Here is a 16,626-nt window from a genome sequence, read left to right as displayed (position 1 = left end):
GCTTCTCGACCTCAAACCTTCTCTGAACTTGAGGCAGTGGCAGCGCCAGCAGAGGGAGTGAGATACGCTGACAACTTACAAGTCGCTAGGGAGCCCCCTCCATCATCTAATAGTTCTCGGACACAACCTCGCCGAACCTTCCCTCCACGCAAGTGTTATGCGTGCGAGTCAGTAGAACATCTTCGCAATAAGTGTCCCCTTGTAAAAACTAGTTGAACTACGAATGGAGCAGGCCCGTCCCAACGTTGTCTTAAGCGCGGGTCGTTCTCCCACCTGGCTAAAAGTTGTACTTCACTTAACAGCACATCTTCATTCGGTGTTCGGCTGTGGTGCAGTGCACACGTCTCTATCCGGTCACTGGTGCAGCGGCTGTTTCACGTCTGTAGATAAGTAGAGTGTCTTGTGTTTGTGTTTGTATCCTAGTAATTCTTCCCTTGTAGTTGTTTCGGTGATAGTATAGTGTAATCAACTTTCGGTGTACTATGTCTGTAGACAGTGGTGGTGGCCCTTTAGGGAGACCTCCTGAAATTGGCAATGATTACATGAGTGAGGACTTAAAAATGGACGCTAGTAATACTGATACTCAAAGGGAAAGTTCTCAAGATACAGTACGTGGCATGGTTCAAAGTCAGCCCGTTCCTGTATCTACATATTCTAACACTCATCTTGGTCCCTACATAGTATATCTCAAAATAAAATAGGACATATTCACCCTATGACTCTGGGTCGGATTTTCTATGAGAGGCAAATTGGTGAAGTCAAGGCCATTCATAAGAAGGGAAGAAATAGGATCCAGATTACTTTTATGTCTAGTAAGGCTGCAAACGCCTTTCTTTCTCATCCCATTCTTAAGGAAAAGAAATTGAAGGCGTTTATTCCATCCTCGAATATTCATCGAGTAGGGGTAGTACGGGGGGTGGACACCACCATTTCCGAATCCGACATTCTAACCTATTTAGAATCGCCATATCCTGTAGTGAAAGTACAACGTCTAAACAGACGATCCTCGAAAGATGGAAAAACTGAATATATCCCTAGAGGTACTGTGAAGGTTGTATTTGAAAGTGAACATCTTCCGAAAAGTGTTTCCACTTTTAAGGTTATTCTACAGGTTCAAGCTTTTATATTCACCCCCTTATTATGCAAACGCTGTCAGCGGTATGGACATACCGCTACTAATTGTCGTTCAAGGGAGCCTAGGTGTGGTAAATGTTCCCTTAATCACACTACCGAAGATTGCACTCACCAACTATTTAAATGCGCTAATTGTGCAGAAAGTCACCCGGCGGGTGCTGAACGCTGTAAAATCCACAAACAACAAAAATAAATAAAAAAAATCATGACTGTTGAAAACAATTCATATATAGAAGTCAAAAACTATTTTGCCCCATTAGAGTGCATATCCTACCCCATTCTGATGCCACAAATTTCCCTCCTTTACCGAATAGAAATTCCCAACCGGAAGAAACTTTCCCTAGAAAGCGTAAATATACTATGGTGGTTAGTAACCCTCCCCGCCCACCCGTTAAAGCCGGTTATGACAGGACAGCATATCTGAATTTGATAAGTAATTCGAAGATGGTTACAGAAAATTCTGGCACTCCAGTAGTGAGATTGATACCTGCTAATCCTACCGAGACTGCATCTACCTCATGGAAGTCCAGTCACCAAGGGCAACCTTCGGAACCCCACGCACAAATATCAGCATCTCCCTCTGTCACGGCTTTATATCGTAATTCAAATGTTAATTCTAATGAAAAATGTCGAAATGTTTCTAAGAAATTTGAAGATTTAATGGAACACATGGGACAAAACATCCAATGGAAGCATCTGTTAAAGTCATTACATGATGAGGTTCTTCTTTTTTTGGGACATTCCACTACTTCCAAGTAAAACATGCGGTTATTGCAGTGGAATTGTAGAAACATTCTAAATAAGAAACATGAATTAGTGAGTTTGTTGAATTCATTTGATCCTGAGCTAATTTTATTGAGCGAAACTTGGTTGAAATCTCATTTTCATTTTCGTATGAAAGGTTTTTCGGCACTACGGCATGATTCACCTATCTCTGGAGGTACATGCATTTTACTCAAGCAAGACATCTATTTTCAGGAAACCCCATTAAACTATATTATACCGGGAACTCAAGCCCTTGCCGTACAAATTAATGAATGGTACGTGGTTTCAATATACTGCCCGCCGTGGATAAAAGTTAATTATGTTCAATGGGACATCTTTTTTTTCCGCAATTTTCAAACAAAAACACCCTCATAGCTGGTGATTTTAATGCCCACAATCCTCCTTGTGGGAGCATATCTAGCTGCCACATAGGGAGGAATATTGAAAAAATTACCTAAAACAGGAATTGATTATCCTAAACGACGGCTCTCCTACTCGTCCAACAGCTCCTAACATTAATAAAAGTGCAGTAGACCTCACTATTTGCACAGTTGATTTAGCACACAAAACTCATTGGAGTGTAATTTATGATACCCATCAAAATGACCATTTCCTCATACTGATAGATATAGGCCCACAGGTTCACAGGAATGTCTCTCACTTTACTGCATCCCGTAACCTCCGCTCGTTTGATTCTGACTTATTCACAATCTTTCTCGCAGATAAAATACGCTCTATAATTCCAGATCCACATATTCTTGACTATGATCTACTATTATCATTTATTCATTCTTATTTAGAGACCTATCACCCCATTGAACACAAGCAGCATTTTAAAACGCAGAACAATTCTATTCGTTGGTGGGATTCCGAATGCGCTTCTTTAGTTCGTCGACGACAAGCTGCCTTAAAAGCTTGTAGAACATATGGCACCTATGATCACAATATTCAATATAAAAATTAGTCGCTTCTATACAGACTATTTTAATGAAAAACGACGAACAGCGTGGAAGGTATTTGTCACATCTCTCAATTGACAAACGCCTGTCAAAGATATATCGGCAGCCATCAAACATTTAAGTAATGCTCACGCAACTTTTGTTTCTAAATCGGTCCCTAACGGAATTGCCCAATTTTACCACCAACTAACACCAGATTACGTGGAACCTTCTTATGAATATAGTTTTATACATGCCTCCGCAAAATTTTCTAGTCTATTACAGAATATCTCCCTCCATGAACTCGATATGGCACTCGAACATCGAAAAGATACTAGTCCGGGCGGAGATTCTATAACTTATAAAATGTTGAAATATCTACCGTCCCACGCTAAGCAAACGCTGGTAAATAAATTTAACGCCATACTCGATTGCCATGCATTTCCTGTCGCTTGGAATGATTTTCAAATTATACCACTATTAAAAAAAGGTAAACATCCTCAAGACGCAAACGGGTATAGAGGGATCGTTTTGGGATCCTGCCTTCGTAAAACTTTCCAACGAATCCTCTTGCACCGTCTTTTATGGTGTTTAGAATATTATAATATACTTCCAGTGTATCAGTTTGAGTTTTTGAAAGACCGAAGTACGGCAGACGCTCTTAATATATATTTTACAGACTTATTACTCGCTCGAAGTCGAGGTGACGTTTTGACGGCTATATTTCTCGATATAAAAGGAGCATATGATAATGTGGAGATCGGAGTACTTCTTGCCAAATTACATAAGTGGCAATTTGCTATTCCGTTGTCCGGCTCCATGGCTAAATGGTTAGCGTTCTGGCCTTTGGTCACAGGGGTCCCGGGTTCGATTGCCGGCAGGGTCGGGAATTTTAACCATCATTGGTTAATTTCTCTGGCATGGGGCTGAGTATATGTGTCGTCTTCATCATCATTTCAACTTCATCATGACGCGCAGGTCGCCTAAGGGAGTCAAATCGAAAGACCTGCACCTGGCGAGCCGAACATGTCCTCGGATACTCCCGGCACTAAAAGCCATACGCCATTTCATTTTGCTATTCCGTTTATTAATATCATACGGTAATTATTCACTAATCGTCACATTTTTATAAAGACCAATGGCCAGAGTCTCGATTCTAGGTACACTTGCAAAGGTCTCCCACAAGGTGACATTTTGAGCCCTATCTTATATCTGTTATATACCTTTGACTTAGAGCGAGTGATTTCTCAACAGGCTAGAATCCTACAATATGCTGACGATATAGTTATTTATTCCATTAAAGAATCGGCAATTGAATCCCGTACTACTATTGAACGTACACTAACGATCCTCCATAGATGGTTTCTACGTCATAATTTAGAAATAGAATATCAAAAATCCTCTGCAATGATTTTTACGAGGAAACGAAATTATGATCATACGCCAATCACCTCTGGCTCCCATGAGATTAGTATCAAAACTTCGATCAAATATTTAGGAATTAAAATTGATAACCAATTACTCTGGAGAGAACATATCGAATATATTATTTCCAAATTAGAACCTATATATCATATCATTAAATCTCTCACTAAACGCACCTGGGGATCGGATTCCTATGTCCTTCTTACGGTATATCAAAAATATCATCCGGTCAGTATTCGAATATGGCAAACTTGATACCTTTCAGTTTAAAATACTCCACTTAATCATGGGGGCTATGTCTTCCTCCCCAACGAACGCACTTTTAGCTGAAGCATCGGAACCGCCATTAAAGTTTCGACGACGACTACTCGCCAGCAAATATCTTCTAAACAAATTAAATAAATATCGCCACCCAATCCTCCCGAAACTACAGCTGTTACACGAATATTATCAAAATCGGAATGTTAATGAAGAACATCAACCGGCTCTCTTATGGGCATTTAACCAATTCGGTCACTTTCGTACTAGTATGGTTCAAATATTAACCCACCCGAAATACTCTATTTTTCGAGCTAGTACATTTAAACCCGACATTCTTCACACTATCTTCGAAAATCGTACCCCAATACTACGAACCAATAGTCATGTCACGAACAGTCTATTTCAATTTGCGTTAAGTAACCACGAGCAATATATCACTTTCTACACTGATGGTTCAAGTAATCTATCTCCAACTGGTGTAGGTGCTGCATTTTACTCACCCCAACTGGCTGTGAACAAAAAATACACTCTCCCACACCTAGCTTCTTTCACGGCCTAAATATTCGCAATACGCCAGGATTTATTATACATAAAATATTCCGGAATATTAAAAGCTCTAATTTGTACTGACTCCTTAACCACTTTGATGGCTTTAGACAATCCCGAACATACAAATAATTGGTACATTCAAAATTTACGAAAATTAAGTTATGACTTGTCCCTCCGTAATGTTAATCTAATATCCGCGTGGATTCCGGGCCATTCTGGAATGCGAGGCAACATCACAGCAGATAACCTAGCTAAAGAGGCAGCCCTGGGTACCGGATTAGACTACTACATCGCAGTTCCACAGTTCTTAATCTGCTTACCCTCCAGGGATGGTTTTTCCTTCGGACTCAGCGAAGTATCCCACCTCTACCGCCTCAAGGCCAGTGTCCTGGAGCTTCAGATCCTGGGTCGGGGATACAACTGGGAAGAATGACCAGTACCTCGCCCAGGCGGCCTCACCTGCTATGCTGAAAAGGAGGCTTGGTGGGGGATGGGAAGATTGGAAGGGATAGACAAGGACGAGGGAAGGAAGCGGCCATGGCCTTAACTTAGGTACCATCCCGGTATTTGCGTGGAGAAGAAGTGGGAAACCACGGAAAACCAGTTCCAGGATGGCTGAAGTAGAAATCGAACCCACCTCTACTCAGTTGACCTCCCTGGGCTGAGTGGACCCCGTTCCAGCCCTCGTAGACTACCACTTTTCAAATTTCGTGGCAGAGCCGGGAAACGAACGCGGGGCTTCGGGAGTGGCAACTAATCACACTAACCACTACACCACAGAGGCGGACACCCCTTGGTGTTATTGACCAAACTCAGTATAAGATTGAGGTAACGGATTCTATTCCCGTAAGAGTTCCTCCATATAGGCTATCTCCACCTAAAATCAAGGCCCTTAAGGGGATTATTGACCAAATGTTGAAGGATGGCATTATTCGACATCCGTCGTACTCGTTGGCTGAATGGTCAGAGTACTGGCCTTCGGTTAAGAGGGCCCCGAGTTCGATTCCCGGCCGGGTCGGGGATTTTAACCTTGTTTAATTCCAGTGGCTCGGGGGCTGGGTGTATGTGTGACGTATTCAACATTATAAATTATCCTAGGTAGTGTCCTCTTCATCTTCACAGACATGCAGGTCGCCTAATAGGCTGTCTACTAGAAAAAGACATGCACCAGGCCTCTCCGGAGGCCATACGCCATTATTATTTTTCGACCTTCAAAGTCGGCGTATTCCTCGCCCATTTTTCTTGTACCGAAATCCCAAGGTGGTTCCAGGCCTGTACTTGACCACAGGGCTATAAACCGTAAGATAGTATTGCAGTCAGTGCCCCTTCCTGATCTTCATTCGTGTTTTTCGTGGTTTCGTAAGGCTAAGTTCTTCATCGTCTTAGATCTTAACCAAGCATATAATCAGTTGCCTCTGGCGGAAAAATCCAGATATCTGACGGCTTTCGCTACTGATTGGAATTTGTACGAACACAACCGCGTGACTTTCGGGCTCTCCACGGGCGCGGCTGTCCTTACCAGTCTGCTGGATAGGGTCTTCTCTGACACCAAGTTCGAATATCTGTACAATTATATTGATGATGGCGTGGTGTTTTCTGAAACTTTTCAAGAACACTTAAATCATCTTAAGGAAGTCCTAAACGCTTCCGTAAGGCTGGGTTGACAGTTAACTAAAGTGGTTTTTTTCTAAGCCTTCCATGTCTTTCTTAGGACATATTGTGTCGCCCGATGGAGTTTCTATCGATCATTATAGAACACAGGCTATTCTGGACTTCATGACCCCTAAGGACGTTAAAGGAATCGCTAGGTTCATAGACATGGTGGATATCTTCAGGAAATTTATTCCCAACTTTGCTAATAGGGTGACGCCCCTAACCCTACTTCGTAGGAAAGGTGTCCAGTTCGAAAGGGGGCCATCGCAGTAAGCTGCGTTCGAAGACCTTAAGTTACCTCCCTGTAACGCCCCAGTTTTAGCTATGCCAGATTTCTCTAGGAAATTCATAGTTCAAACCGATGCCTCTTCATCTGCTGTTGCTGCTGTAGGCCTACTTCTTCAAGAAACCGAACTCCGAAGGCGTCATGTTGCCTATGCATCTAGGACCTTATCGGCTCAAGAAGCCAAGTACTCCATCTATGAATTAGAAGACCTGTTTGCCTTGGAGAAGTTCCGCCTGTATCTGGAGCATGTTAAATTTGAGTTAGAAACTGACAAGCAGGCTTTAAGTTGGGTTTTAGCTAGGCCCCGTCGTACAGGACGTATCGCCCGTTGGGCTATCCGTATATCGGCTTTTCAATTCGACGTGCAACATATTAGAGAATCTGATAATGTGGTCGCAGATGGTTTAAGCCGCATGCTCTCTGGTAAGGTTGACTCCATTGAACAGGAGGAAAGTGCTTCCCCTTCCATTTCCATACCTTCTTGTGTTGGTGCTATTTTTACGGATACCGATATGTTATTCCGCGAAATCGAAAAATATCAAGGGGAAGATCCAGAGCTGGCTCCTGTAATGGAAACCCTTTCTTCCGGGGAACATGTTGTCCCTTATGTGCTGAGGAATGGGTTCTCTCTTGCCCTTCGAAGCATGGTCTGAGGATGAAAGTAGTAGTTCCAGCTGTTCTTGTGCCCATGATCTTCATGTACTATCATGAGACCCCATTAGGGGAGAATTAGGCATCTTCAAAACCAGAGAGAAAATCAGAGAAATGGTTAACACTTTCAAATCTCGCTTGCTTAGTAAGCCCACCTTGTCCATTGTCATCTCATCAAGCATCAAGCATCAAGCCGTATTACGTCAGACCCTTCCATCAATCTAAGGGGAACGGGAATACATTCATCCTTGTATGTCTAGATGGTCTCACCAGATTCTCATGGTTATTTCTGACTAAGCTGGCTACCGCTCAATCTACCATTTCTTGTCTTAATACTATTTTTGCTTCTTTCGGTCCTTGTCAATATATATAGTCTCCGATAATGTTAAGGCATTCAAATATAATTTATTCCGAAAATTTTGTTTTGACTTATCCGTATCTCATGTCACTACTTCTACTTATTACCCACAACCATCTCTGACTGATCGGGTTAATCATAATTTTCGATCTGCTGTGATAGCCTTTCATCATGTAGATCATTCTAGGTGGCATACTTCCCTGCATTGGTCATCTTTTGCGCTAAATTTGGCTGTTCACGAGTCACACAAGTTTACGCCTGCCTCTCTCATGTTTAACTTTATTCCTAATACGCCGTTGTCTAATCTATGGCCCATCAATGAGATTTTGCCAGAGACAACAGATCCCGATAATATCAGGTACCAGTGGAAGGAAGCTAAAAGTAACCTTAAAGCTTCCCATGAAAGAGTTAAAGAGAGATACGATTGTGAACGGAGACCCACCAATTTAAGGGCTGGAGATCAGGTCATGGTGAAGAATTTTGTACCTGCAGGCAAGCTTGCCCCCATATTTCATGGACCGTGTATTATCTTGGATTTCTTCACACCGGTCACCCTCCTGGTGAGCAATCCAGCCACCGAAAGAATCTCTAGGGTTCATCTGTCACAAGTAAAACCAGTATGAAATCCTTGTTTTTGAGTTGCCTTTGCTGGCAGGACATAGTGTTTACAGTGCACTATGTCTTCTGGTATAGGCTAGAGCAATTTTGTTACTTTCATTGATCTGTCTCAGCTTTATCCTTAGCTTTGACAAAATGAAAGTGACTGAGGTATGAGTGATGCTAGTAATGCCATTTCTTCTGCAGCCAGTCCTTGCTATGAATGGTGTGAAGATATTGCTCATAGGGTCGGTTGGTGCATGCATTTCGGCGGGCTTGGCAGATTGATATGTAATAGCAACTTCTGGTTCAGTGAGGAAAGCAACGGGAAACTACCTCACTCCTCATTTCCCTAGTACGCCTCTTCAGTGATGCCTAGGCCATCTATGACAGCTGATGGCGGAGCTGTTGAGGATCCAACCAGCCTTCGGGCTGATGACTAAACATACATACACTATGTCATGGCAGTGGGAAAGTAGTTATATTTCTTTCCTTTACAGATTGAAATATAAACTATATACGTAGTACGTTGAGGCCTTCTGAACTCTTAAAATTGCAATATACCTAGAATATATTCTTGTTCCCAGTAATTTTTTCTTCCTTTGGTCCCTGCACCACCACACTCATAAATAAAGAAAATCTCTCTCCATAAAAACAGTCACTGTCGCCCAGTAAAATATTGGTTCAGTGCCCCAATTGTCACCTGCGGCCGAATTACAACAACTGGCGAGTGATGCTGGCTCGGAGTAAGGGCCCATCTCGCTCTGTCCCAGTCTCCTTCACGACGGCGAAGTTCAGCACCATCTTTACCGGCAAGGGCCGAGAGGCGGTCCCACAACCGTCTACTTCATCATGAGGCAGTGCTTTAATATCTGATCCGCGGCGACCATCGCCATGGCTACCCCTCTCAAGGTAGCAGGAGAGATGTATCTGAGGGTACTTGGGGAGTCGGGGGAAATCACCCGGGTATCGGCAGTGGCGGCCGCTCTTGCCGTCAAACTTGGACTGCACCTTCCGGACATCTACGACTTAATAAACACTTCAAGACTTATTTTCTGCATAATATGTTATGAATTAAATCTCCATAAAGAATTTTTCCGACTACAATCTTCAAAATCAAATTTTCTAAAAAGTAAAATTTCAAAGCTGTGACAACTGTGGAAGGACTTTAGGTATTGGAGGTCTGTACCGGAGGTACACCCGCCCCGACGATTTAAAACTAGCGCCTTGCAGAAGGCCATCTACCCTACAGGAAATCTGAAACTCATTTTGGAAATCGTTTGAACATATCTCGACATGTGTCGCTACTATGAACATATGTGCACCCCCTGGGGGTGAAGATGAAATATTATCTATCAAAGTAATTAAGTGTGTCATGGTGTCCTTAACTGACTTATTTATAGTTTGTTTTTGTTGTTCTAAAGTTATCAACACTTCTATCTCTTACCGGCAACTTAATATGTTAACCAATTAGAAATTTTGCACATTCATTTAAGTAATCAATCATAAATTTTTGATATTTATTAAATTAACCAATAAAAATTATGGGTGTGTCAGGGTCTCGGACCAGAGAAATCTGGAAACTCCCTCTCCACTATAAAAGCTGGGACATTTCGGCCCATGTTGTCTTTGTGATCGCTCCAGTCTAGAGGTTCGAGTGTGCTCATAGAGGAGGCGAAGACTGCCTCGTTCATTTACGGAAGGCCCATCAGCAGAAGGTAATGGCAGACCGTTTGTAAACATGTAATAGTCTCAGAAAGATAGCTCAAGGGGAGAGTTTCAATTTTTAGTCATGCAACTTTATTTTATCAAATGTAAATGTCAAACTTTAAATGTAAATTTCAAACAAGACTAAAGAACTTAACCGAACTTAGGAAATAAAGAGCGAGGTACCCCCTTGTGTTCCCTCTCAACTTAATATTGAAGTGACTGTGATTTTGTAGCCTTTAAATCTATATCTTAATTTTGTAAACTTTCTCTCCATGTAGTCACCTTTATAGTAAAGGCTTAGCCTCTGTAACGTCGGGCCATAAGTCCACATAAGGTTTTAAGTAGTTTCATGTGAATTTCAAAGAGTCCAAGTGTCCGCCTCCTAACATTTTTCTTCTTACGAAGTAACTTTAACCTTTTTTTTTTTTTTTTTTTTTACCAGAAGCCACATAGAATGGGTACTTGTTACCTCTGTTAAAGTCAACTTTATTCATTTCGTTTTAAGGCAAATCAGGCTGTTGAGTCGCTAAGAAAGTGAATACGGTTTGTTTCGTTAAACGTAGGTTGTGGCTTTGACAGGCCTGGAAAGTGAAAATTTTAGAGAATAGTCTCTTAACGTGTAATTTTGTAGAGCAAGGGCGCTCTTCCTACTAATGTAAAATTGGGAGATCCGTCTCCTTGACTGTTGGTTGAAAGGAGCAGGAGTGCTCATGTAATATTTGTAACTAGAGATCTTCAAGGTCAGGTTGTTAAATGCTTATTAGTTGATTACTCTGATGTTTCTAATATTGTTACCCAAGATCACCAGCTAGATCTTATACGTGTATTTTGTTATTTGCTCAGCAAAGGAAAAGTAATTATAGCTAAAATTTTAAAATTTTAAATCAATCTTTTGCTTTTGTACATCCACCTATTCAGTCCCGCATCTTTTTTCACCTCTGTCCACCAGGTTATCTCCGGAACAGCTATTATTATGAGAGCTATTGTATTTCAGAGCAGAATACCAAGAAAATAGCCAACTTAGTAACATAATTAACACATTATTTAAAATACTCTTATTGAGACAGTGGTCTAAAAATGGAAACTAAACCAAATTAAGCAGAATATTCTAATTGTGTCATAAAAATCAACAAAAAACGTACTTTTCTCACCAACATTACCTATTTAATGTAGAATTAGTGTAGCTACTGTGTGATGTAGTAGTTTGACATACGCACCTCAATGTAGTTGTACATGGCCAGGTCGCAGATTGCCTCGGCGTCTGGTGCTCGAGTAGTGGAGAACTGTTCGAGCACTAGGGGAAAGTTACTGTGGTGCTGTTCCATCAGACTGTCGAGCAGAAGGCAGTCTTCAAACCCCTAGAACAAAAAACATCTGTCTTCACACATTGACATGTCTGATGTTCCTTCCAAGTTCCAACACTACTACACTACCCGTCCATGAGAATTCTTGACCTGAGTCCTCGTACTTTTCACATCAGTAGTGGTCTACAAAGCACACGTTAGCAGGGAGCTAGGCAGTAATGAAGGTGTTGTTAAACTCTGTGTACGTACCTCGCTTAATCACATGTGGGCCTAGTTAACACAGCTGAGAACAAAAGCCATTCACATCATAGTTATCAGTCAAATGACTTGATTATCAGTTCCTGTTCTAGTTTTTCATAATTTGCTTATTCCATTTCTATATCATATCCAATTGCTACAAATATTTCAGTACTTTACAAGTGAAGATCATTTCCTTTGCAATGTATGTTTCAGTACAGGTCAGTCTCTGATCCTTTTTTTTTTTTTTTTTGCTAGTTGTTTTACGTCGCACCGACACAGATAGGTCTTATGGCGACGATGGGACAGGGAAGGGCAAGGACTGGGAAGGAAGCGGTCGTGGCCTTAATTAAGGTACAGCCCCAGCATTTGCCTGGTGTGAAAATGGGAAACCACGGAAAACCATTTTCAGGGCTGCCGACAGTGGGGTTCTAACCTACTATCTCCCGAATACTGGATGCTGGCCGCACTTAAGCGACTGCAGCTATCGAGCTCGGTAGTCTGTGATACAGACAACCAAGCAAGCTGGAAGTTCTGCAACCTGCTCTCCTACTTTCTTTCCTCAAATTAAATGTTCACCGAAAATATAAATGGATTGGGAATGAAAACGACTATTTCTAGACTGTAATATAGACTATAAACTTATTCTTATCTGTATACATTCGAATGTGTTCAAAAATTAGAGTAAATTTAAGACAAATAATTCAATATCTTCATTTCAGTAAATAATTTAATAACTTAAAAAATTAACAGTACACTATATATTAATAGCATACCCTCTTTTTCTTCAAGAATTATATTTGCAAGCTCCTTTTTAAACAAAATAATAAGAAATAATTCATGATGAACTTGAAGACCGACTGGCTGACTTCTTACAAGTGCCGCTTAATATTCTTATTCGATCCTGAATTCTTGCTAGTGACTCAAAATGCACAATTGCTTCTATAACTCAGACCATGCAGGAAAAAAATGATATTCTTCTCTCCTCGATCTCATAGAAACGTAATACTTATATAAATTAAACTCCTCCTTGCTCGCATTTTACTTCACTAAACAAAATTGTGAAGATACTTTTACTCATTAATACTCTTTCCGATAACTTGCATTCTTCAATTGACATTTCTGCAATCTTTCCTTTATGTTCCCAAAGCATAAAAAAAAGTAATCACAGTTTCGTCAAAACCACAACATTCCAATGTATTTTTTCTTTCTTTTTATGTGATGAAAGATACGCGCAACTCACCAACGTCTTATATAACTTTGATCTTATTGCTCAAAACAAGACACGCCTCCTTGACTCTCCATTCCATATACAGTCCTTCAAAATAATCTTTCACACATACAGTTCTTCAAAGATTACGATACACTTGATACCTTAACTCTTTATTATATCATCAACGTTCATCTCCTTCCCTTTTTTAACACCGTGCAATCGACAGCTTTCATCTTTTTAATCTTTTTGAATGTCGCTTGTTGAGAACTTACAAAGACATTTATATTTAATTTATTCGATTTCGACCTTAGGATCTCGAGAGACATGTACAGCACGTCCTTGTTCTTCCCATAATAATAATAATGAAATCTAAAGCAAATTAAGTAGAATATTCTTATTATGTCATAAAAATCAACAAAAAGCGTTCTTCTCCCGCCAACATTACCTGTTTAATGTAGAATTAGTGTAGCTACTGTGTGATGTAGTGCTGTGACATACGCACATGACCAGGTCGCAGATTGCCTCGACGTCCGGTGCTCGAGTAGTGGAAAACTGTTCGAGCACTAGGGGAAGTTACTGTGGTGCTGCTCCATCTCTCACTCCTCCTATTTCTCTCCGCTTCTGTGATTTGGATCTTGATCTTGGTATCCGTCCATTTATGACATTCGACGAGCTTTTTGTAATAAGATCTATCCTGTACAGCCGTTAGTGGATATTTATCTGTTATGCTAATAGCCATCCAACCCTCCCTAACTTCCTTCATCCAGTTATTTCCCGTTAAGCATGTCGCAATTTATGTCTCCCTTATTAACCTGTTGCCATCCATCCTCATCAAATGATCCACGAAACTCAACCTTCTTTTCCGCAATTCACTTGAAATTTGATTTACTTTTTCGTGTATCTCCTGGCTTGATCAATGCACCCATATTTCACCCTGCTTTTTGCTACCCCATATATCTTTCAGGATCTTTATTTTCTCCTTTTCCAATCAAATACAAGCTCTTTTGCCCAATGCCATGGTCTCAGTAGCGTAAATGCAGCGTATCGTGTCACAGTTTGGCGTTCCTCGACAGGTTCTTCTTTCCATAAGTCGTCTTGGCCGTCAATGGTAGTTTCTGCAGGAGTTGTGCTTTGTCACCCGCACTCTTATTATTCTGTAGTTTGCCTGTTATATTCCCACATAGGTACCGGACACTGTCGACTTTCTCTACTACTTGATCTCTAACCATCCAGGTGGACTTCGCATTCAGTATCTTAGTCTTCTTGTACGTATCGTCAGGGCAACCTTCGCCGCAGTCTCGGCTAGGTTTGCTAGCGCCATCTTCGCATCTTCTTCCTTCTCGTGTAGCAATGCCATATTATCTACGAAGGCCAAGCAATTCACTGTGGCATTGCGTTTGATCTTGTATCCAATCTTTACACCTTCGATGCCCATGGTTTTGTTCATCTGTTCACCACTTCATCCGGAACGAAGTTGAACAGTATTGGTGAAATTCCATCACCTTGTCGCACTCCTGTTTTAATTTCGAAGCTGTCAGACAGTGTATTCCGGAAACTAACTCGGGCAATTTGAATTCTAGAGTGCCCCTTACTAATGCTAGTGTTGTGGTATCCAGTCCTCTAGCACGCAGAATTCCAATATTGTATTCCTGTCTACTGAGTCGTAAGCTTTGCCGAAATCTCCACATGCCACTATTGTGTTTTTTCCCTTTCCTATGTCTGTGTTCTATGATCCTCTTGAGCCCAAAAGTCTGCTCTATACATCTTCTCCCTTTCCTAAAATCACTTTGATATTCTCCTATGCTCGATTTAAGCTGTTCTTCCACTCTAATCAGTAATAATCTCGAAAGGATCTTGTATCCAATGTTCAGTAGGGAGACGTTTCTGTAGTTAACCATTATATTTTTATCTTTCTTGTGGATTGGTATGATTATTGTTTCCTTCCATTCATTAGTTATCTTCTTTTCATCCAGATATTCGTTATTATGCTGAATATCCTGTATTCCATTGCTCGACCTCCCCATTTGATCTCCTACGCTCAGATACCATCACCACCAGACGCCTTATTTTTCTTAAGATCCTTAATGGTCTTCACCGTTTCCGTTCTAGTGGGTGCACGATCTTGGTTGACGTCTTTGGTGTACTTTCGTGTCATCCCTCCTATAGTGTTTAGTAAGCCCTTGAATTACCTCTTACCGAGCTCGATAGCTGCAGTCGCTTAAGTGCGGCCAGTATCCAGTATTCGGGAGATAGTAGGTTCGAACCCCACTGTCGGCAGCCCTGAAAATGGTTTTCCGTGGTTTCCGATTTTCACCCCAAGCAAATGCTGGGGCTGTACCTTAATTAAGGCCACGGCCGCTTCCTTCCCACTCCTCGCCCTTTCCTGTCCCATCGTCGCCGTAAGACCTATCTGTGTCGGTGGGACGTAAAACAACTAGGAAAAAAATTACCTCTTCATTTCCTCACACGTCTTTCCCACCTATTTTCAACTCGCTGGATTGCCCTTTCACAAAACGTTCCCTTGCCTCGTAATACTTTATCCTGTTTTTCATTTCCCTGAAGAAGGTTCGTGATTTGTTTCTCTTCAAGCTTTTATCCGCTTCTTCCAACCTCTCAATCCATCTGTCTTTCCGTGCATTTCTTAAGGTCCTGGCAGCTGTTCTCTTGCTTTTCCGAATGTTAACAATTCGTAATCTTTCTTGCTGTTCTATCACTTTACCTATGACTTCCTCCTGCACTCTACCGCATCTTCGCATTCAATCGTCCATTACTCATGCTTCCTTCTTTAGTTGTCAGTGGCGACTCGTTTTGATTGTTCTTTTATCTAGTCTCTCATATTCTCCCACTTACACATCACTGCTAGGTTCTTCATGTAATCATCTCTGTGTCTGTCCAGCAGTTCCCTGTCAATTCTGTGAGAATTCGTGGTCCTGCTTTTCTTAGTTTTGCTCGGTATCCATCTGCACTTTATTTCAATGAAGTAGTAGTCAGACTCCATCCTACTGTTTTTCCTCCTTTTCGTGTTCATAATCTCCCTGTGGTTTCTGTTTCGGATTGCTGCATGGTCTGTTATCTTTCTCCGATCCTGTTGCCTAGACTTATCCATGTTGTCTTCTTACTCCCTTTGGCTTTGTAGTGTGTGATTATGATTCTCATCTTGTGCCTCCTGCACAAGTCCACAAATCGTTCTCCATTCTTGTTAGCTATTTTATGCGCTAGATACTCCCTTACTGATCCAATGAATCTCCTTTCCGTTCCTAGTTGTGCGTTGAAATCACCCAGCAAGATCGTAAAACCTCTCTTGTCCGCTTCCATCACTACTCTATCCAGTGTATTCCAGAAAGGTTCTGTCCCTGCATTGTCTTCCTTATTCTTGCCGTTTGTGGGTTTACGTTTTATTTCCTACTTTAATTTTTAGGTACTAAACTCTTTCTTACACACCTTTCCATTCTATAATGCTAGCCAGGTAACTTCGATCCACTATGAACGCCGTGCCGAACATGTACGGTTGTTTGCTCATCTTGACTCTCGTTTTTCCTTTTAGT

General features: G+C 41.3%; 1 protein-coding gene across 1 annotated transcript in view; it reads right to left on the bottom strand.

Moving 5' to 3' along the window:
* cn (Kynurenine 3-monooxygenase cn) overlaps positions 1-16,626 on the bottom strand; it is a 163,515-nt gene that overhangs the window by 50,161 nt on the left and 96,728 nt on the right. Inside the window, exon 9 of the mRNA XM_067146690.2 lies at positions 11,545-11,685. Coding sequence (XP_067002791.2) covers positions 11,545-11,685 — 141 coding nt within the window. The remainder of the gene's footprint in view (positions 1-11,544; positions 11,686-16,626) is intronic.

The sequence above is a fragment of the Anabrus simplex genome, chromosome 1 (genome assembly GCF_040414725.1).
Source record: "Anabrus simplex isolate iqAnaSimp1 chromosome 1, ASM4041472v1, whole genome shotgun sequence".
Taxonomy (NCBI): domain Eukaryota; kingdom Metazoa; phylum Arthropoda; class Insecta; order Orthoptera; family Tettigoniidae; genus Anabrus; species Anabrus simplex.
The sequence above is the reverse complement of the archived record's forward strand: the minus strand, read 5'-3'. Positions and strand labels throughout refer to the sequence as shown.